Below are 18921 nucleotides of genomic sequence, written 5' to 3'. Positions count from 1 at the left end.
TCGTAGGAGTCAAGCTGCCTGTGCACCCGGCTCCTACTATGTTTAAACTGCAGAGCTGCAGCAGCGGTAGCTTCTGGACTGGCGCGAGCTGGGACTGCGCGCCTTCCCTTATCGACTAATCGTGTAGTCAATACAAATTATATCGACTATACGATGTGTCAGTTGCCTGCCTCTTAACATCCTTAGCATCATCGGCCTTGCCACAGCCACTCTGTGCCTGGCCCACCTCTTCCTTCCTTCAGCTTGCACTCTGCAGCCCGGGGGCTGGGAAAGCAGCATCGGGCTGGCTCTGTGCCCAGACTGGCGGGGGTTTTCTGTACTGGGGCTATTTCACAGAAGGCCCTTAGGCCTCAGCTGTTGCCCTGCTGGATCAGTCTAGGTTCTTATCTTGGTCCCCCCCACAGTAGTGTCAGAGTGCCAAGCTGCATGCGTTCCCCTGCCTCTGACAGCGGCTCAGCTGCCCTGGGGCAGCCATTGCCAGGGCTCACTGGAGGGGAATCGGGGCTGTCAAAGGGGACCAAGAACTAAGCTAGGCAGAGATGCTTAGTTGCTCTTCCAGGCCTGTGCAGCGGTGGGGACAGAGGACCATTCCCCACTTGTGGTGTGGCTAGGAGGTTCAGTGGGTGGGGAAAATCTCTCCCCCTGCTGATTACCCAGGAACCTCGCCTCAAGCACTCCCCAGCTACACCAACCCATGGCCTTGCCGTGCAGGGGTGGGGTGCAGTCTCCTAGCAGACGGTCGTTACCACTGAAGTCAGTGAAGCTGGCCGTCAGCGACTGACCATCCCGCCAGAGACTAATGACGCTTGGCTTTGATCTCAATGCTTCCGGCTCACCTTTACGAGGATTAACAGGGTCTCCTTGGGCTTGGATTTGGAGAAGCACTGCCCAAAGCAAAGGTAGATGGTGAAGTCGGGAGATGCAGCCCTTTGTTGCTTCTTAAAATCCAACAGCTCTGCAAAAGGAACAGGCTGGTTTCAGCAGCGTGGGGACAGGGCGGGAAAGGCATTGGGCTTGCTGGACTAAATGAACTACCCTGGGATGTTTAGGAGATGGCGGCCATGAGAGGAACTTTCTGGGGCTCCTTCACCCTTGCTCGTGGCCTTGGCTCTCCAAAGTGCTGAGGCAAAACTTGGGAGTCCAGTGCTTATGCAATCTGGTGACTCATGATCAGGCTGCATGCCTCCACCAGATGGAGCCCCGTTGTACAAGCACATGGTAAATAATGTCCCTTGGCATTTTCTCAGCTAATGTAACCACTGCCTGCGAATCTGGCCCCATGGAGTCAGGGCCCTGGCCCCGGGTGCAGCCTCACCTTGTAAGAACACGTCATAGTCGAATATCTCGGTCTCCATGTCGCGGGGCAGCGGCTTCAATTCGGGGTTCTGAGCCAGGATGGCTAGCTGCCTGGAGAGGGCCCAGAAGACCTTGCATTTATTCAGGCGCTTGGCATAGATCTTCTTATGCTTCTGCTCCAGCAGCAGCCCTATGTTCTGGAGCAGCTGCCTGGTGAACCGGACCTGCTTCTGGTCGGGCAACTCATCGGGGCTTGGGAAGTGGACCACGTGCGCACAGCCCGGGACTACGGTAGGGTCTTCATTGTTGTATGTGAACAGGCAGCTGCGGGTGGCCACCTGCACCTGGTGAAGCGGCTTCCCTCGGTAATAGACGGTGACGTCCATGTGGGGGAAAAAGGGGTCTGCAAGAGATGAGGGAAGGCTTGGTCTCTAGAGGGGGGGACCAGCAGGCGCTGTGCTCTCTGGTTCCTAACAGGCTGCTCTCCAAGGCCCCGATCTAAAGAAGTCAGTGAAAACGCTTCCATGGATGGACCTCAACGGGTGCTGGATTAGCCTCTGACATGCTAAGTCCAAAGTCCCCCCCATTGGGAGTCCGCTGCCGTTCCACTGCGACTGCTGGAGTGCTAGGATGCCCTGCCACCCCTGCAGCTGGTGCCCGCTTTTGAAGAGAGCCAGGCCCTGTGAACCTCAAAGAACACTCTCGATCCACCTCCAGAAGCAGAGATGGGGCTGCTGAGATGTGGATAGGGTGTAGGGATGTTAAATATCGGTTAACTGAATAGACGATTAACCTCACGAATTCCTACTGGTTACTTGACTATTCTATAGTCCCTGGGGTGGGGCTGGCAACCAGTGCACTCCGGCCCCACTCCCGAGGAGCATCCTGCCACTCCGCGCTGCTGCCTCTGTATCGGAGGCAGCAGCATGGGGTGCCAGGTGGAAGCTGGCCCATGAGTGAATCCAGTTTAAAAACCAGCTCCCCGTATCGACCAGCTGCTTGTCACCCTGCGCTGCTGTCCGGGGGCGGGCGGGGGGAGGGAAGACCCAGAGCTCCTGGACTCAGCATGAGCCGAGCTGCCTGCCTGGCTCCTAATACACTTTAAATGCAGAGCCACAGCAGGGGTGGGTCCTGGACCCAGCACAAGCCAGAACTGATCCGGGCTGCTAAAAAATGTACGGGGCAGGGGAGAATGCAGGTAGGCGATAAGCAAAAGCTTATAGGTTAATGCTATCAGTTAAACGACTACACTACTACATCCCTGTGGAGGTGTCTATTTCACACCTGAAGCAGAGAGGTGTGAACCTGCGTCAGAAGAGAAGAGGGCCCTCTAATGTAGGGGCGAGGTGAGTCTTCAGGACCAACAGTTGCATTTTCTTAAAAGCACTGCCTTGGCTGCCTCGGTTCTCTTGAAGAGGAGAGCAGCGGGGGGAGCAATGTGCTTGGGGCAGGCAGCTACCATGGCATCACTGACCTGTATTGTTCTGCAGCGGGGCTGGGCTGGGCGAAGGAATCGGCTGTTCTGGGAGAGGAGCAGCGGGATGGGTGAACCTGTTCTGTTCCATCACTGTTGGGGCTGCCCACTGACTCACTGGCTGCTGATAACCACTGTCTCCTGGGCCATTGGGCGTTTGATAGATCACTGCGTTTCCTGCAGGCGCTTCATGCAGGAACGTGCTTTGAATGTCCATGTGGTTATCATAGCGAGGGCTCCCCTCAAACAGGGCTTCTGCTGTGAGGGAGAACAATGGGCTTGTGAGATGGCTAGGCCATAGCAAAGGCATTAATTTCTGCTCAGATCAGCTCTTCTCGCATACTCTGCTCCATGTGTCTAACTGGCCCTTGAGTTCATCCCACTCAACATGGTGTGGTCTTCCAGGCTGTCCCATACCTGCGACCCACTACTGGCTACAGACCTGATTCAATGCTCACTGATATCAATGGGAATCTTCCAGGTCTAGGAATACTTCCACTGACTTTAGTAATGTGGGACCAGCCCTCAAATCACTCACTCTTCTCAAACCCCCCTACCCCCCGGCCGAAAACCCCTGCTCAGTTCTGCTTTTGCAGCCTTCATGTTACGAAGGCTGCAAGCTCTTTGAGACAGTGAGTGTCTCCCCAACGCACATCCCCTGCTGTTGCAATATGAATAACTATAAGGGATCGAGGGATCTTTTAGATCTAGCAAAGAGCCAGTGAGGGGCTAACTGGGAGCAGAGCTCTTTTGGAGAACCAGCTTCATGTATGGGATCAGTTGGCAATTATTTTTAAGCAGTTTTCGATTTAAGTTCTCACAGCTGTCGAAAATTAGCGGGGGGTGGAGGTTGGACAGCAGGGCAGGCCAGATTTCAAAAAGCTAAAGCTTCATAACTGTTAGAACCTATATATTCGATATCATGGGTCAAAACAGACACAGGCCATAACTCTAAGCCAAATTCTAGTAGGTTAGTAGGCAGAGTTATAAAAAAAAATGCTGCTTATCTGCACATTTCATTTTGTAAAGATGGAACTTTTATTCATCGGTGGGGTGTGCGCATGGAATAGACCTTGACTGATTAAAAATCGAACCCGTCGAAGCCAAGGGAGCACACTCCTTTGCTGTGGGAAGGATGGGCCCAGTGACCCACAAGCATTTTCTGCCCCAAGTGCCTGCATGGGTGATATGCTGGTTTAAACCAGCCAGTGCTTTTTTGGTGGCGATATACTGACCGGCATTATTAAGCAGCTGGCTGATGCCTGGAACGGTGCTGTGTGGGAGGGGCTGCTGTAGAAGTGAGGCAGCAGAAGGGTCATATCCATTCTGCATGGGTTGGGTCTCTGCTTGGGTTTGGGTCACCCACTGGCCAACTGATTGGTGATAGTTCTCCACTGGTCCATTTGCTGCTCTGCTCCCGGGCTGGTGGTAGCCGTCTTGGCCAAGGTGATGGTTTGGATAGCCATGGCTGTCTTTATACGGAGCTTCCTCTGCTGGGGGAAAAAAATCTCAGCGTTACTCAACTTGGTGAAGCACGCTAGTGAGACAACTCAACAGCTGCGGCGCGGGGGCTCTCGCCTTTTGGAAATGCTGCAAGACAAAGCTTTGCCATTGCAATGCCCTTGCAGTACTGACCACACCCTGCGCTTCCCAATCTTGCTTTCAGGAATCCCAACCCGGAGAAGAGATGGATTCCATTGCTATTGGCTGACCCGTACTTTGGAGGGCTCAACCCCCACAGTGGTACCACACTCAAGGTGGGCGGGTGTGGGGCCCTTGCAGCCCATTGCTAGCTCAGGTCTGGGCTCGGTGTAGGCAGGGTGAATGACCCCGGGCGTGTGTCTTAGTTTTAGAGAAGTGGTGCCAGAGCATCCCAGCCAGCTGATACAGAGAGGGCGAGGAGGTCCCAAGCAATAATTTGGTGCTCTAGCCACTGCTGAGCCAGGCATGAACCCTACCCAGAAGGACTCCCACGGCATCCCTAACCCATCTTGCTCCAAAACCATCATGCACAACCCCCCCCAAATCCCCCTTTCCCCTACTGGCCTCTATTTGCCTTCTGATTTTGAGCCTCTGGAATTCATGGTTTCAAGCTTTTCCCTACAACTGTGAGGGCTAGAAACTCCCCCTCCCCATTTTTAAATGAAAGATGGGAATCTCATGTAATCACATGACTCCAAGAGCTGGTACTTTACTGCACGGTATCAAATAGCCAAGGAGTCAGTGGCAACACTCCTGCGTAGGGATGTTAATTAGGTAACCGTGTAACTGCTCAAAAGTCTCAGTGATTATGTTGTGGGCTCTGCAAAATAAGCTTTATACTCTTAAGGAGCTGGCTGCCACCCTGTGCTGCTGTCTCTGATAAAGAGGCAGCAGCCAGCTCCCGGTACACACTGGCTTATGTCCACCACCTCGCTCCTAGGGAGCTGGCTGCAGTACTGCCTTCCAGCCTCACTCCCAGGGAGCTTGCTGCTGCACCATGCTGCAGACCCTGCTACAGAGCCCACAGTGCAGGATGGCAGCCATCTCCCCAGACATGGGGCCAGGAGCCGGCCGGTAACTTAACAGTGATTGATAAGCCCAGGCCAATCGGGTAATCCTGTTACATCCCTGCTCCTGAGAGTGGGTGGCACGGTTCCCTTATGGGGGGGTGCCCAGCAGGAGCCAGTCAGCACAGCTAGCTCCTAGACTTCCTCCCAGCAGGGGGCATGCCCAGTGGGGGCGGGGAGGTCACAAATGGGGTTCTAGCCTATGACCCATGCTAGGGCAGAGTCTCAGAGGCAGAGCTGGCTCTTGGCTTTCCTTTCCGCTGGGCTGCCCTGGGTGACTGTGGGGAAGGGGAGTAAATCCTTTGCCAGGCTCTCCCCACCGCCTCACAGGGAAGCAGGTGGCGGAGCATCCTCTGTCCTCTGCAATGCAGCCGGCAGCCAGCAGAGGTGCTGCTGAGCAGCTGCAGGAGGGGAGGGACAGCAGCAGCTCTGTGTGCTTCTGGGTCCCACCTGAGCTGCAGCAGGAGTTGCCATCACCTGCCAGCTGCTGCAGTGATTGCACAGCAAACGCTCAGGGACCTGTGGCCCGGGAGAACCCAGTGCACATTTTCTTCTAGGGGAAGTTGCCCTGGGGAAGAGGGGGCACAATGGCCCTCGAGGGCCAGAAGGGGGCACCCCTGCTTTCTAGATGCTCTTCAGTCCTGATGCGTGAAGGCCACACAATAGCCTGCCACTTAGTTTCTGAGCTGGAGCAGCTGCTTATCTGGATTCCTCCCAGACACTTCCTTGCAGCACGTCAGCTTTCTGGCTGGTGCGGCCCTTTTCGGCTGTTTACTCCCTGCACCGTGGGAGGCTCTGCTGGCTCCTAGACTTCATCCCAGCACTGGACATTCCGGGTGGGAAAAGGAGGAAGGTCACAGCTGCAGCTCTAGCCTGTGGCTGGTGCCAGGGCTAGACCCATTAAGAACCACTGCTCTAGCTGAGAAGTCCCAGAGGGGTAGCCATGTTAGTCTATAACTTTAAAAAAACCCCTTAAACGAGTGGTCCTATAGCACTTCAGAGACTAACAAAAAGAACCCACTTCCTCAGATGAATGGAGCATGAGGCACAGAGGGACAAATATACAGCAGAAAAAGAGGGGAGAGGGGGAGGAGAAAAACCCCCTGTCAATTAGAACGTCTGTGTAAATGAGGCTAATAGTGTGGGCTGTAAGTGTCCGATTCTTAGCTTTTGATGTCATTTGGGTGTTGAATATAACGGCCCATCCAGGAAATGTCTTTGTTTTAGCCTTGCACATGAGAGAGGTGGGCAGGGTCCCCACATCCCTGTAATACAAAGGGGTTGTCCCGCTGCTCCCCTCCCAACACTTTTGACCAGCACAGTAGGGGAAGTCAAGGAAAGCCAAGTGGTATTATGAAATGGGGACAGGTCTGCTCTTTGGGGCCTCAGCTTACCTGAGCGGGGATCTAAGCCTCCATCCAGAGTCCATGCCGGCTGCTGCTGCCTGCAGCTATTCTGGGTTAAGTTGCACTGCTGCAGAACCCACTGGAGTGTGTCAGGGCTGCATTGGTAGCCGTTTGGTGCGGCGTTATCAGTGGTATAGCCATTGAGTGCATTCCTGCCAGGATCGTAGGCCGGCCTTTTGTTCGGCATGCTGTCCAGCTCTGTGAAGCAGCAAGCGCAGAGGATGGTCTCAATCACATGCATTTCTCTGAGTGTCGTTTGTCCTTTTTTCCTCCCACACCTCCCTCTCCACCTCCCCCCCCCCCTTCACCCAAACCTGCATGGTGGGAGCCAACAATAGCTCTGTCTTGGCCTACAGGTTTTGACTAGGACCTCCCCACTCTTGGCCAACGTGAGCTGGTGGGGGCATGACACTGTTCACCAAGTCTGTCTCCCCACTGACCTCAGCACCATGGCTGGACCTGGCAGGGGTTCTTTGGCAGAGTTAGTGCCACTGACCCACCAAACTAGAAGGCAGGGTTTCTGATCGCTGGGTTAGAAACGGATCTTGAATAGGCTGGCTTAAAAGGCAAGTGGACCCCAGTGTGACTGCTGGGCGCGGAACCTGAACTGAAGTCAGCAAAGTTTAAACTCGACTACTTACTCGAGCTAAGGTTTAATCAGCTCCACCATATTGTTTGTTCCCTCACTCTTTCCCCAAGCACCCTCTCACCTTCCTAAGAATTAAACACAGCACAGCCCTTCCCCCAGAATTGCAGACAAGGTGGGAAAGGACTAGGACACAAGGGCCTTACATCAGTGCTTGTCTCCCTCAGGATAACTTCCTAGCTAGTGCATCCTGCTTCCTGCCCCAGGGCATTTGGAAATGCTGATAGATTCAACCAGGGTGCTGGATGAGTCAATGGCTGAACCGGGAAGAGAACCCAGGTTCCCAACTCTCAATCAGTTCCCCAAACCACTAAGCCTTCAATAAGAGGTACCATTCAATGAACAAACAATGGAGGAGCACAAGGCTGTGTCAAGTTTGAGAGACAGATGGAAAAAAAAAATGGTTAGGTGAAGCCATTTTAATTCCAAGTTTTAAGAGAATGCTGCACCGTGGTTTCTATTCTGTGTTGTATCATCTAGAATTCAATCAATTTATATTTAACACGCTATTAGCCACTAACTTACCTTTGAGAGGGTTTTCCAGGGACAAAATCTCCATGTCTAATTCTATCTTCTGCTGCAAAACAAAGCACAGGAGACCATTTTCGGTTTACCGGATTGGATTCACCACAGCAAGAGCCAGATACAAAGTGCATCCATGAAGCAACAGCCTGCCAGTTTGCTGGGCATTTCTCGTCACCCCAAAGAAGCTTTGACCCGTGAAGTGGATTTCAGGCCTGGCCTTGCTCTGTGGCTACACTTTCCGCATCCTGGTGTTCCAGCAGAAACATGAGTCCCTGCTAGTGCCAGCCCTGGCCAAGGAGAATAGCTTGTGTGCATTGGACATAGCCAAATATGCATGTGCCCTGACTTGAGGAAGCATCCAACAGAGAGAAGGGGGCTGAGAACCTGCTTGACACAGAGGTAAGCACCCCTGTGGCAAATCAGAGCTTTCTTTACGGACCTGAGGGCTATGCTGGCATCAGGTGGCTGGAACAGAGTAGGATCCAGGGGCCAGATTCTCACCTGATGTGAATTAATGTATTTCTACTGCAGACTCTTGCCAGGGTCTTGGGCCTGCATGAGACAGCTGCACCAGTTTAAGTTACAACTGATTTCAGCTCAACTGGTACAAACAACTGGGTGGGACTTATTGCAGTTTAACAGTAAGTTATTTTCAACTCATTCCCAGCTGACTGAAGCTTAAACCAAATCAACACAGAAGCCTCCAGCCAAGAATTTGCCCTGGTTTCGTTTAATTGATTTTGAATCAGAGCCTTAGTAAAATTGGTGAAACTCTTTCCTGTCAACAAGAGACAGAAGGTTCCTGGAAGAGCTGGATGGGGAAGAGGATAGTCTGAACGTGTGCATATTTTCATGCCAAAAATTCAAACAGGTAAATGTTGTTCCCTTCTCCCCTGAATTCACAGTGGGGATGAAAAGGTTCCACTCGTAGCAGACTAAAGCGGTTTCTCACCCATCCAAAAACATTCATGCTTCTGTGGAAAACTTTTTTCACACAATGACAAGACTGAGTGGACCCTCTCCTGGGATGGCTGCTCAGGATCTAGCACTGTGTGTGTATTTAGATTTGGTGGTGCAAACATGGATCTCTTGCACGAACGAGATGTGTGATCGTTCACCCAGCTGTTTTCCCTGTGGGGTAACTCAGTGTCTGGTCCCTGTGGGGTAACTCCCTGTGACATTGTCTAGAGACACATTCACCTGCAGGGGGCTGGCAGTGATGTAGACGGAGTCAGAACACGGCGGCATGGAATACAGCATGAGCCATGTTTGTTGTGTGAAATGTTACCAGGTTCTGATGATTCCAGGGCAGGGGCACCAACAGCCTCTGCAGGCCCCTGGGTGTGTGTGTGGGGGGGGGGGGCTCAACTTTGCACTTCTGGAAGGGGCGAGGCCACTTCTGTGCCACCAGGAATTTGGCACCCCTCCCCCAGCTTTCAGCACTGCCTGAAGCATGCAGCATTCAAAGGGGCCCAAGGCTCTGGTTGTTGTGGTGGTGGCCAGTAAGTCTAGGCCCTCGGACAACTGCCCTCTTTGCCCTCTGCCCTCCCCCAGGGCTCCTCCAAGCAGAACAGTTCCCCAGCTTTTCCCATCCCCAGTTCTGGTACCTGCAGCAGCTGTGGAGTAAGGCAGTGCAGAGGAAGGGCTTCTTTAGAAAGGGGGCTGTTGTTTTCCTCGCTGTCAGGCAGATTGTCTAAAAGACACAGCAAATTACACCGGCACGGGGAGGGGAAAATCCAGCAGTTTTAGCAAATGGAATTTCCAACATGGGGACTTAAACAGGACCCGCAGTTCCAAGAAGTGGGATTTCCTCAGGGTGTAAGGCGCGCATTTTGAAAAGTCACCACAAACTGGGGTTCCCTCAAGCTCTCAGGAGCCCAACTGGGGACACCAAAAGCAGAAAGTCTCCAAAGGGACTGGTGAATTAGGGTGCCCAGCTTGAGACCCTTTAAAAACTCTAATTTCTGGAGGGAAGATTCAGAAAGGGTCTGTAAGCCAGGTCCCTTTGTGGTGTCTCGAGTTGTGCACCAGTTAATGTGTCTAACTCAGAGTTTGGCTCCCCGGGTTGCCGCAGAGCAGAAAGCCACAGCAGTAAGATGTGCCTTGAAAACATCCAGAACTAAGCACCAGGATTATTCCAGCCAGGCCACCAGCCCAGGATTTCAAGATTGTTCAGCAGCTCCCATTGATGGAGAACACTGGGAGACGTCTTTTTGGAAAGTACCCCCCCTCTTATTCACCACCCAATGGCCTTTTTAAAAGGCAGTTGCCTAAAATTCCATCTCTCCCATGTGACTGTGTTCCATTCAGACTGGCTCTGGACTGGCTCAGATCAGAGCCAGGCCTATTTGCACCTGCCTTCTACACGTACCTCCAGCATAGTTACTTTTTGCTGTTGGGGCATTAGCTGCTGCCCCAGCATGGGAGTTTGGGCTGATGATTTGATATACTTTGTGGGGGTCCTCGGAGACCTTTGAGTTATCCTGCACCAGCTGAAATTTGTTTGTGCTTCTCAGAGCGCAACGGAAGTTGGTTTTCCACTTGGCGAGATCTTTCACCTTTTCGTTGTACTTTCCGCTGGCGATGGCCCAGGCCTTTCCATAGAGAGAGAGATGGGGGAGAGAAGATCAGGAAAGAGGCATTAGAGAAGGAGAGGGCTGTCAGGGCACTCACGCAGAAAGCCAAGTTCTTCTTAGGCCCCCTAGGGCAGGAGTGGCCAACCCATTCTGGGCAAAGAGCCAAAATAGCAGTGGATCCAGCACCAAGATGTCGAGGGGAAACCGGCCACCCCCCTCCACACCACTGCCCCTTAAGAGGATCCCCGGTCACGTTTGGTCGAGGGAAAAAAAAGGGTCTGCCCCTTTAAGAAAATGCATTTAAATGCGTTTTGGGGCTTTTGGGCCACAGGAGGCTCCCGTGGCCATCTTTAATTCTACAGCTTTCATGGCCTCACTGGATGGCTCCCCTGCCCAGGTCAGGGCAGGGAGCTGGGAGGAGGGGGCAGCTTACAAGCCACAGGGATGGGGAGGGAGGCTTTGCGAGTCCCCTGGGGGAGGGGGAAGAGCCACATGTGGCTCACGAGCCTCAGGTTGGCTATGGCTGCCCTAGGGCATCAAGGTTGGAAGCTCTCTGTAAAATTCCTTCTGAGCGCTATATTTGCGCCATTGTGTTTTGAAAGGGCCCTGATACTCGCACTGCCAGAACCACAAACATCTGTTCCCTCCCAAACCTCAGACTGCAGTGGCTGAGTAACAATTTCCCTTTGATACTGTGATCCAGGACTAACACGCAACCCCACCACTCCACACTGCACAAAGGTTTAGATCTTGACCCAACCTGCTCCTAGGATGCGGGGGTTCCTGGTGCTGATTTTTTGTCAAGAATTCAGACATGTGCTCTGTCTAGGTACACACAGTCTCTCATCACAGATTTTCTGAGTATGTTGGACAGTGGGTTCAAATATAGAGACTGTACAATGCAGGACTGAGTTAAATGGAAAGGAAAGGTGATCCACAGACTTTTTTCCTAGCATTTCTCATCACCCCCCCTTTTCCTTACATGGTACCCCCCACCCCAATTACTGTTCTGGGCTCATTCATTACTATAGGCTAGTGCACAACTGGTCCATATTATTACTTATTGTATAATGATAGTGTCTGGGGGCTCCATTGTGCTAGACCCTATACAAATATAGAGTGATAGACAGGCTCTGCCCCCAATTGCCTAAGATCTGTTACTCAGCTCAACTCTTTGTAACAAGCTCTTGGCAGTCTGAAAGCGAGATCTGTCTCCTGGGTAACTATTTTTATTCTCCAAGGCACATGCCTGTTGATTCGCTACCACAGGAAAGATCATCAACTTAGGCAGAATCAATAGAGTGTGTGTTTTGGTTTTTACCAAACAGGACACAACAACCACTGCTCACAAACAGGGAGGAATTAGTAGGGGAAATAGAGGTGGGGGGCAAACTGGGAAGCAGTGATCATCAGAGAGTCGATTTCAAGATCCTGGCAAAGAAAGAAGAGTAGCAAAATACAGTCCCTGCACTTCAGAAAAGCAGAGACTTTCCTTCCTTCAAAGAACGGATGGGCAAGATTCCCTGGGGTGCTAACATGAAAGGGAAAGGAGTCCAGGAGAGCTGGCAGTATTTTAAAGCTGCCTTATTTAAGGCACAGGAACATACCATCCTAATGCGCAGTAAGAAAAGTAAACGTGGTAGACGACCATCTTGGCTTAGCAGTGAAATCCTTGGTGAGCTTAAACTCAGAAAGGAAGCTTACAAGAAGTGGTAACTTGGACAGTTGACCAGGGAGGAGTATAAATATATTACTCAAAAATGCAGGGGAGCAACCAGGAAGGCCAAAGCACAATTGGAATTGCAGCTAGCAAGGGACGTGAGGGGAACAAGAAAAGGTTTCTACAGGCATGTTAGCAGTAAGAGGGTGATAAGGGAGGGTGTGGAACCCTTACTGGAGGAGGGAGATAACCTAGTGGCAGATGATGTGGGAAAAGCCGAAGTACTCAATGCTTTTTTTGCCTCTGCCTTCACAGACAAGTTCAGCTCTCAGACTACCGCACTAAGCAGTATGGAATGGGAAGGAGGTGGGCAGCTCTTGGTGGAGAAAGGACAGGTTAATAACTATTTAAAAAATTTGGACATACACAAATCCATGGGGCCAGATTTAATGCATCCGAGGGTACTGAGGGAGTTGGCAGATGTCACTGCAACCATTACCTTTGAAAACTCATGGAGATTAGGGGAGATCCTAGACTATTGGAAAAAGGCAAATGTGGTGCCCATATTTTAAAAAAAAAAGGGAAGGACAATCCAGGGAACTACAGACCGGTGAGCCTCACCTCACCTCAGTCCCTGGAAAAATCATGGAGGGGATCCTAAAGGAATTATTTTGAAGCACTTGGAAAAGAGGAAAGTGATGAGGAATAGTCAACAGATTCACCAAGGGCAAGTCATGCCCAACCAACCTGATTGCCTTCTATGGACATGGGGAAGGCGGTGGATGTGATACACCTCGACTTTAGCAAAGCTTTTGATATGGTTTCTCACGTAATTCTTGCCAACAAGTTAAGGAAGCATGGATTGGATAAATGGCTTGTAAGGTGGACAGGAACCTGGCTAGACTGTCAGGCTCAACAGGTAGTGATCAACGGTTTGATGTCAGGCTGGTGGTCGGTTTCAAGTGGAGTGCCCCAAGGTGCTGTTCTAGGGCTAGTTTTGTTCAACATCTTCATTAATGACCTGGATGAGGGGATGGATTGCATCCTCAGCAAATCTGCAGATGACCCTAAGCTAGGGGGAGAGGTAGATACGTTGGAGGGCAGAGAGAGAGAGAGAATCCAGAGTGACCTGGACAGATTAGAGGATTGGGCAAAAAAAATATCTGATGAGGTTCAACAAGGACAAGAGCAGAATCCTGCACTTGGGACAGAAGAATCCCAAGCACTGTTACAGGCTGGCGACTGACTGGCTAAGCAGAAACTTGGCAGAAATACACCTGCGGATTACAGTGGATGAGAAGCTAGATATGAGTCAGTGTGCCATTGTAGCCAAGAAGGCTATGGCATACTGGGGTGCATTAAGAGACGCATTTCCTGTGGATCTAGGGAAGTTGTTATTCCTCTTTATTCAGCATATGTGAGGCCACATCTGGAGTATTGTGTCCAGTTCTGGGCCCCCCCACTATAGAAAGAATGTGAAAACATTGGACAGGATCCTGTGGAGTGCAATGAAAATGCTTAGGGGGCTGAAGCACATGACCTACGAGGAGAGGCTGAGGGATTTGGGCTTGTTTAGTCTGCAGAAGAGTGAGAAGGGATTTGATAGCAGCCTTCAACTTCCTGAATGAGGGTGGGGAGGTCCAAAGCGGATGGAGAGAGGCTGTTCTCAGTGGTGACATGTCACAGAACGAGGAGCAATGGTCTCAAGTTGCAGTGGGGAAGGTCTAGGTTGGATATTGGGAAAAACTATTTCACTAAGAGGGTGGTGAAGCAGGGGGATGAGTTACCTAGCGAAGTGGTGGAATCTCCATCCCTAGAGGATTTTAAGTCCTGGCTTGACAAAACTCTGGCTGGGATGATTTAGTTGGGGTTGGTCCTGCTTTGGGCTGGAATCGACTTCCTGAGGTCTCTTCCAGCCCTACAATCCTATGATTCTAACTCTTGCAATTCTCAGTGTTGCCAGCCAGCCCAGCGGCAGCGTTTTTGAGGGCTATTGCTATGTCAGGCTTTGGGAGGGTGGTCTCTAAGTCAAACCCTTCTCTTGGCCCTTCCTAGTGCAGGCTGACACTGGAATTTCCATTCTTCAGGAAATTCTGAAGTTTTGGAAGGATACAAGTATTCTGGAATGCAGCAAAAAAGTTTGAAATTTCTCAGGGACTGAGAATTGATCTGGGAACCTTTCAATTGCCATGTAAACTGCAGTATGTAGAAGAACTCCATTAAAATGTGGACAGTGTGGGAAATTCCAGAAGAGGCAGAAACTCTATTAAGATACATAGAATCAGTCTTTTAAACAGACTGCATTTATTAAAAAAACCAAGCTTCCACACTGTTTGAGTTCCAACTTTGCATCTTGTTTACGAGGAACCACCCTCTGCTTGCAAATATGTTCAGCACATGCAGCCATCAAGAAACTGGATGGGATACTGCAATGGGAACATATTACACACACACACAGGTTACTGGGGTTCTCCCACAGCACTGGCTACTGAATCTAGTCACTATTCCAAGGCTTGGTGTGCATTCTGTCAAGGAACCCTTCTGTGCTTGGATACCCTGGCAGATGCATACTCCATTGCTAGCCAACTACTGCCTAGTGTCACAATGTGACTGCGTTGCCTCCTTAGAATGCAAGGTCATCACACAGTGACACACCATTGTAAGGCAAATGTCACAAAGCAACGTCAGGGCATCCACACTGACCATTTAGTCAATTACTTTTAGTTACTTACCTGGTGTAAATCCAAAGTTATGCCCTTGCCTGGGACTTGCAACTGCAGGAGATGTGGCAGGGACCATGGGGGAAAAAGAATCATTTTGAATCCTACCTTGAAAATTTTGTAGTCATTAGTGGTGATGTCTCTCCTAGAAGTGTGTTTCCAGGGGATGCGAAACTTCATTTGGGCCTCATTTACCCAGCAGAGCCCTTCGTAGTTTCTACTCTTGATCTGACTGATCAGCCAGCTGGCAAAACGTAATTGTTGAGTCCCACTGTAACGACCAAGACAGAGGTTACAACAGGCCTATTGGTCAGTGACAGACTCAAGACCCACCCCTGCGACCAACAGTGATCAAGGAATATCAGCGCTCCCAGAGAAAGGCTTTGCTGTTCCATCTGTGACAACAGGGCTGAAGAGTGGAGGATCTGACCCACCGGTGTTAGCACCATTCCATCCAAATGCACGGAGTCGGTTTGACAAAACGGGGCTCAAGAGGGTTTGCCATTTCCTGTGCTTGTAGCATAGCAGCCTTCATCACAGGCTGAGGCAACCAGATGCTGATGCTCAGCATCAATTTATTCTTGCAGTGGAGACATGACCTCAAGCTGCTCCTCCCTCCTTAATTAAAAGAACACCTAGTAAGGGGCCTGGCATCCATCCCAAAGTAAGCAGCAGATCACATGAATGACAGCTCCAGTTAGAGTTTCTGGGCAGATATTAGCCAGGCATGGCTGCCTTTGCTGCCCACATGACACCCGCAAAAAAGTAGTGGTGGGGGTAGTGGGATCCGCCTACTTAGGAGGTGTGTTCTCTCAAGCCTTCCAGCAATGGTTACAGCAAGCCTGTGCAGGTTACCCTATCTTTTTATAGCTTGTATAGCTTATCCATGTCACACTGACAGCACCCATGTCAAGACCCACTTACCCCCCATTCTCTGAAGCCGCCATCGCGCAGCCAGTCTCAGGTTAGTTGTGGAAGGAAGGGTGACGGCGTTCACACGTTGCTACTGATGGAATTCTTGCTGACAGACAGGAAACCTCCAAGTATGACCTGTGGAAACCAGAGGGAGATGTCCACAGAGTCTCTCACATTCGCCATTGTGATGCTAACCCAGGAGGTGATTTGGGGTGACACCGAGCCCTCTCAGGGGTGTGCCACGGCAGTGAGAACTGTGTGGCGCTCCACTGCCTGGTAAGAACCCCCAGGAGATACCGGTCTCAGGGAAAAGGAGGGGAGCATGCAGATGGCTTTGCTGGTAGACCAAGTCATTAGGGTTTGCACTGCATCTGTAACCTGGGTGCAGTCCCACAGTGTCTCCCTCTAAGGCTAGGTCTACACTACAGCTTTTTTCTCAGAAAAAGCTATGCCAAATGCACTCCGCATTTGGCGTAGCTTTTTCAGATTTTTTTTCCAGAAGAGGCTTTTCTGAAATTTGGCCCGTCTACATGGGGCCAAATTTTGGAAAATCTCCCTCTTTCGGATGATCCCTTTGACAGGGCTTCTGAAAGTGTGCCTTTGCACTTCTGCAAAAGAAGCAGAAGAGCAAATGCATTCCCTAGATGCGGCAGAGTTTTTCTGGGATACCTCTGGTATCCCAGAAAATCCCCGCAGTATAGATGTACCCTAGGGCTGTGTCTAGACTGGCCAGTTTTTCCCGGAAAAATCAGCCGCTTTTCCGGAAAAACTTACCAGCTGTCTACACTGGCAACTTGAATTTCCGCAAAAGCACTGACTTCCTACTGTAAGAAATCAGTGCTTCTTGTGGAAATACTATGCTGCTTCCGTTCAGACAAAAGTCCTTTTGCGCAAAGCCTTTGCGCAAAAGGGCCAGTGTAGACAGCTCAGATTTGTTTTCTGCAAAAAAGCTCCGATCGCGAAAATAGCGATTGGGGCTTTTTTGCGGAAAAGCATCTGTGCCAATCTAGACGCTCTTTTCCACAAATGCTTTTAACGGAAAACTTTTCCGTTAAAAGCATTTGCGGAAAATCATGCCAGTCTAGACGTAGCCTAAGAGTTTATGGTCTAATGGACAATACTCCCGCTGAGGGAACAATACCTAGCATGATGTGCTGGGGTGTTTCTCATACTGCTCCTCTCTGGCTTCCTGTTCCTAACACCAAGAGAGGGGAAGGTACTTGCAGACATGCTGAACCCCCCAGCATACCTTGAGTTAAAGAAAAATCTCCTGCATTTTGTGCAATACTGTACTCTCCACTGTATTCCAATGTTACACAAGAACAGTCCCCCGACCCTATTTCCTTGTTGGTACCCATCTTCAGTAGAGAAGATAGCCAAGCTATCGCAGGACTGTCTTAACACCTGGCTCTTGAGTCAACCTAATCCTGTGACAGCCTGTCCCATCCACGCAAAATCAAATTTCCCTTACTGGGAGCGGAGGTGCTTCTGCAGATGAAGCCACAAGGTATTTGAGTCAGGCGATGTTAGATTCTAATCCTGATGCTATCACTGCCTGCATACCTCCACGTGCATTCGTCCCCCTGTGCCCCAGCACCACCTTTCTAGGCCTCAATTTCCCATCTGTGTAATGGGATCAATGATTCCAACCTATGTCACATGCTACTGAGATTCATGAAGTGATTTCCTGAAACGCTTCTGAAAATGTCAATTGCAGTGTAAATGCTAAGTGAGGTGAAAGTAAGTGGGTGCCCCCCAGTGTGCCGCTCCTGCAAGAGCTGGCTGTGCTCCAGCAAGAGTGGAGGTTTGGGGCGGAGGGGGGAGAATGGCATCAGACTCTGACTGGCAGCAGCTGCAGCAGCCCAGCCCTGTCCCCTAACCTGCCATGGGAGGGGTTGGAGATAGCCCCCCATCTGGCTGCAGCAAGGGTAGGAGGATAGGGGGAATAGGCTGGGGTGATCCTGGTTTGGTCCCTGTCAGGCTGCAGCTGACTAGCTGCAGTGACCTATTCCTGGCCAGGTAAATTAACCCAGGCCCAGGGCCCCTCCATCCCAGTCCCCTGCCCTGCCTCCTGAACCCTTCCACATACACCCAAGCCCCTGATTTGAGCCCCTCATATACTCCCCACATCTCCAGTCCCTTGTCCTGATGCCCCCACCACACCCCCAGCCCTCTGCCCTGAGCCCCCCATGCTCCACCCCACTCTTAAATTTCTCCAATGTACAATTGTATGGCAATGCCCCCGCCTCACCCCAACCTCTCTTGGCTTGCGACAGGACAATGCCTGTCAGAAATTTAAGTTACTCTCACCCGAGTAAACAACAATAAGTGCTGAGGAAACAATGTAAAATAGCCTAGCTGAGGAAACAACGTAAAATTTCAACACCTACTAAAGCACTGAAACAAAAATGTTACTCCTGCCTCCCTGCTCTGAACTGCAAACAGGCTGCAATACAGCTGAGTAAAGTATTGGTGACTCAGAAAAGGAGGAAGGGGGAAGCCACAGCTGCAGGCTGAATGAAGTATGTGTGTCAGTCATAATATATTTAGCACGTTGAAAGACACATCTGCATGCTTTTCAGGTGAGGATCTCAAAGGCCTCTGCAGATCTAGGTGAACAAGCCTCAGAGCACGTCTGCAAACCACAGGAAAGGAGGAGGAGGAGCGGTATTTGTAAAGCAACAGTAATTGCACAAGAGCGCAGAAAGGCAATGCCTCTAGCTTACATCCTGCAAGTGAATTTGCAGCACTGGCATCAAATGTGACACAAACACACACAACTCCCTACTGCACCAATTACCAAGAAATCCAGCCATCCTTTGCACCCCCTGACAGCCACTCAAACTGCACTATTGTTTCCAGAGAAGCTACTGAAAGCTGCTTTAAGGGATTGTGATTAATCCTGCTTGCTTTTTCTCCCCCAAGAAGCTTCTAAATTTATTTTCCTTTCCCTCCTCCCACTTCTCCCCAGCTCTGATCAGTTAATAGCATCAGTAAAAAAACAGATGTTACCTTTGCTGTTACCAGAGGATGCTACCATGGGATTTGTGAATAGTTGAAATATCAAAGCATTTCCAGCTATGATTCTCCCTTTTATACTCTTCTGTAATATGCTGTCAGCCCAGCTCATTGGCCACAGAGACCCTGGAATCAC

The 18921-nt window shown here is 50.7% G+C and overlaps 1 protein-coding gene across 5 annotated transcripts in view; it reads right to left on the bottom strand.

Moving 5' to 3' along the window:
* Nucleotides 1-18921, bottom strand: part of IRF7 (interferon regulatory factor 7) — a 22186-nt gene extending 3265 nt beyond the window's left edge. Inside the window, exons 1-11 of one of the 5 annotated variants that reach the window (XM_075928275.2) lie at nucleotides 18780-18921; nucleotides 15777-15902; nucleotides 14961-15123; nucleotides 10268-10490; nucleotides 9504-9589; nucleotides 7897-7945; nucleotides 6714-6923; nucleotides 4006-4263; nucleotides 2771-3028; nucleotides 1316-1699; nucleotides 837-955 (exon numbers count right to left, since the gene is read on the bottom strand). In XM_075928275.2, the coding sequence (XP_075784390.2) occupies nucleotides 837-955; nucleotides 1316-1699; nucleotides 2771-3028; nucleotides 4006-4263; nucleotides 6714-6923; nucleotides 7897-7945; nucleotides 9504-9589; nucleotides 10268-10490; nucleotides 14961-15123; nucleotides 15777-15799 (1773 nt within the window). In that variant the 5' untranslated portion in view covers nucleotides 15800-15902; nucleotides 18780-18921. Of the gene's footprint in view, nucleotides 1-836; nucleotides 956-1315; nucleotides 1700-2770; nucleotides 3029-4005; nucleotides 4264-6713; nucleotides 6924-7896; nucleotides 7949-9503; nucleotides 9590-10267; nucleotides 10491-14960; nucleotides 15124-15776; nucleotides 15903-18779 lie in introns of all 5 variants that reach the window. The other 4 variants (XM_089778699.1, XM_075928272.2, XM_075928274.2 and 1 more) reach the window with 4 other exon arrangements.

The sequence above is a fragment of the Pelodiscus sinensis genome, chromosome 5 (assembly GCF_052426305.1).
Source record: "Pelodiscus sinensis isolate ZL-2025 chromosome 5, ASM5242630v1, whole genome shotgun sequence".
Taxonomy (NCBI): domain Eukaryota; kingdom Metazoa; phylum Chordata; order Testudines; family Trionychidae; genus Pelodiscus; species Pelodiscus sinensis.
Note: the sequence above shows the minus strand (reverse complement) of the source record. Positions and strands in the feature narration are given on the sequence as shown.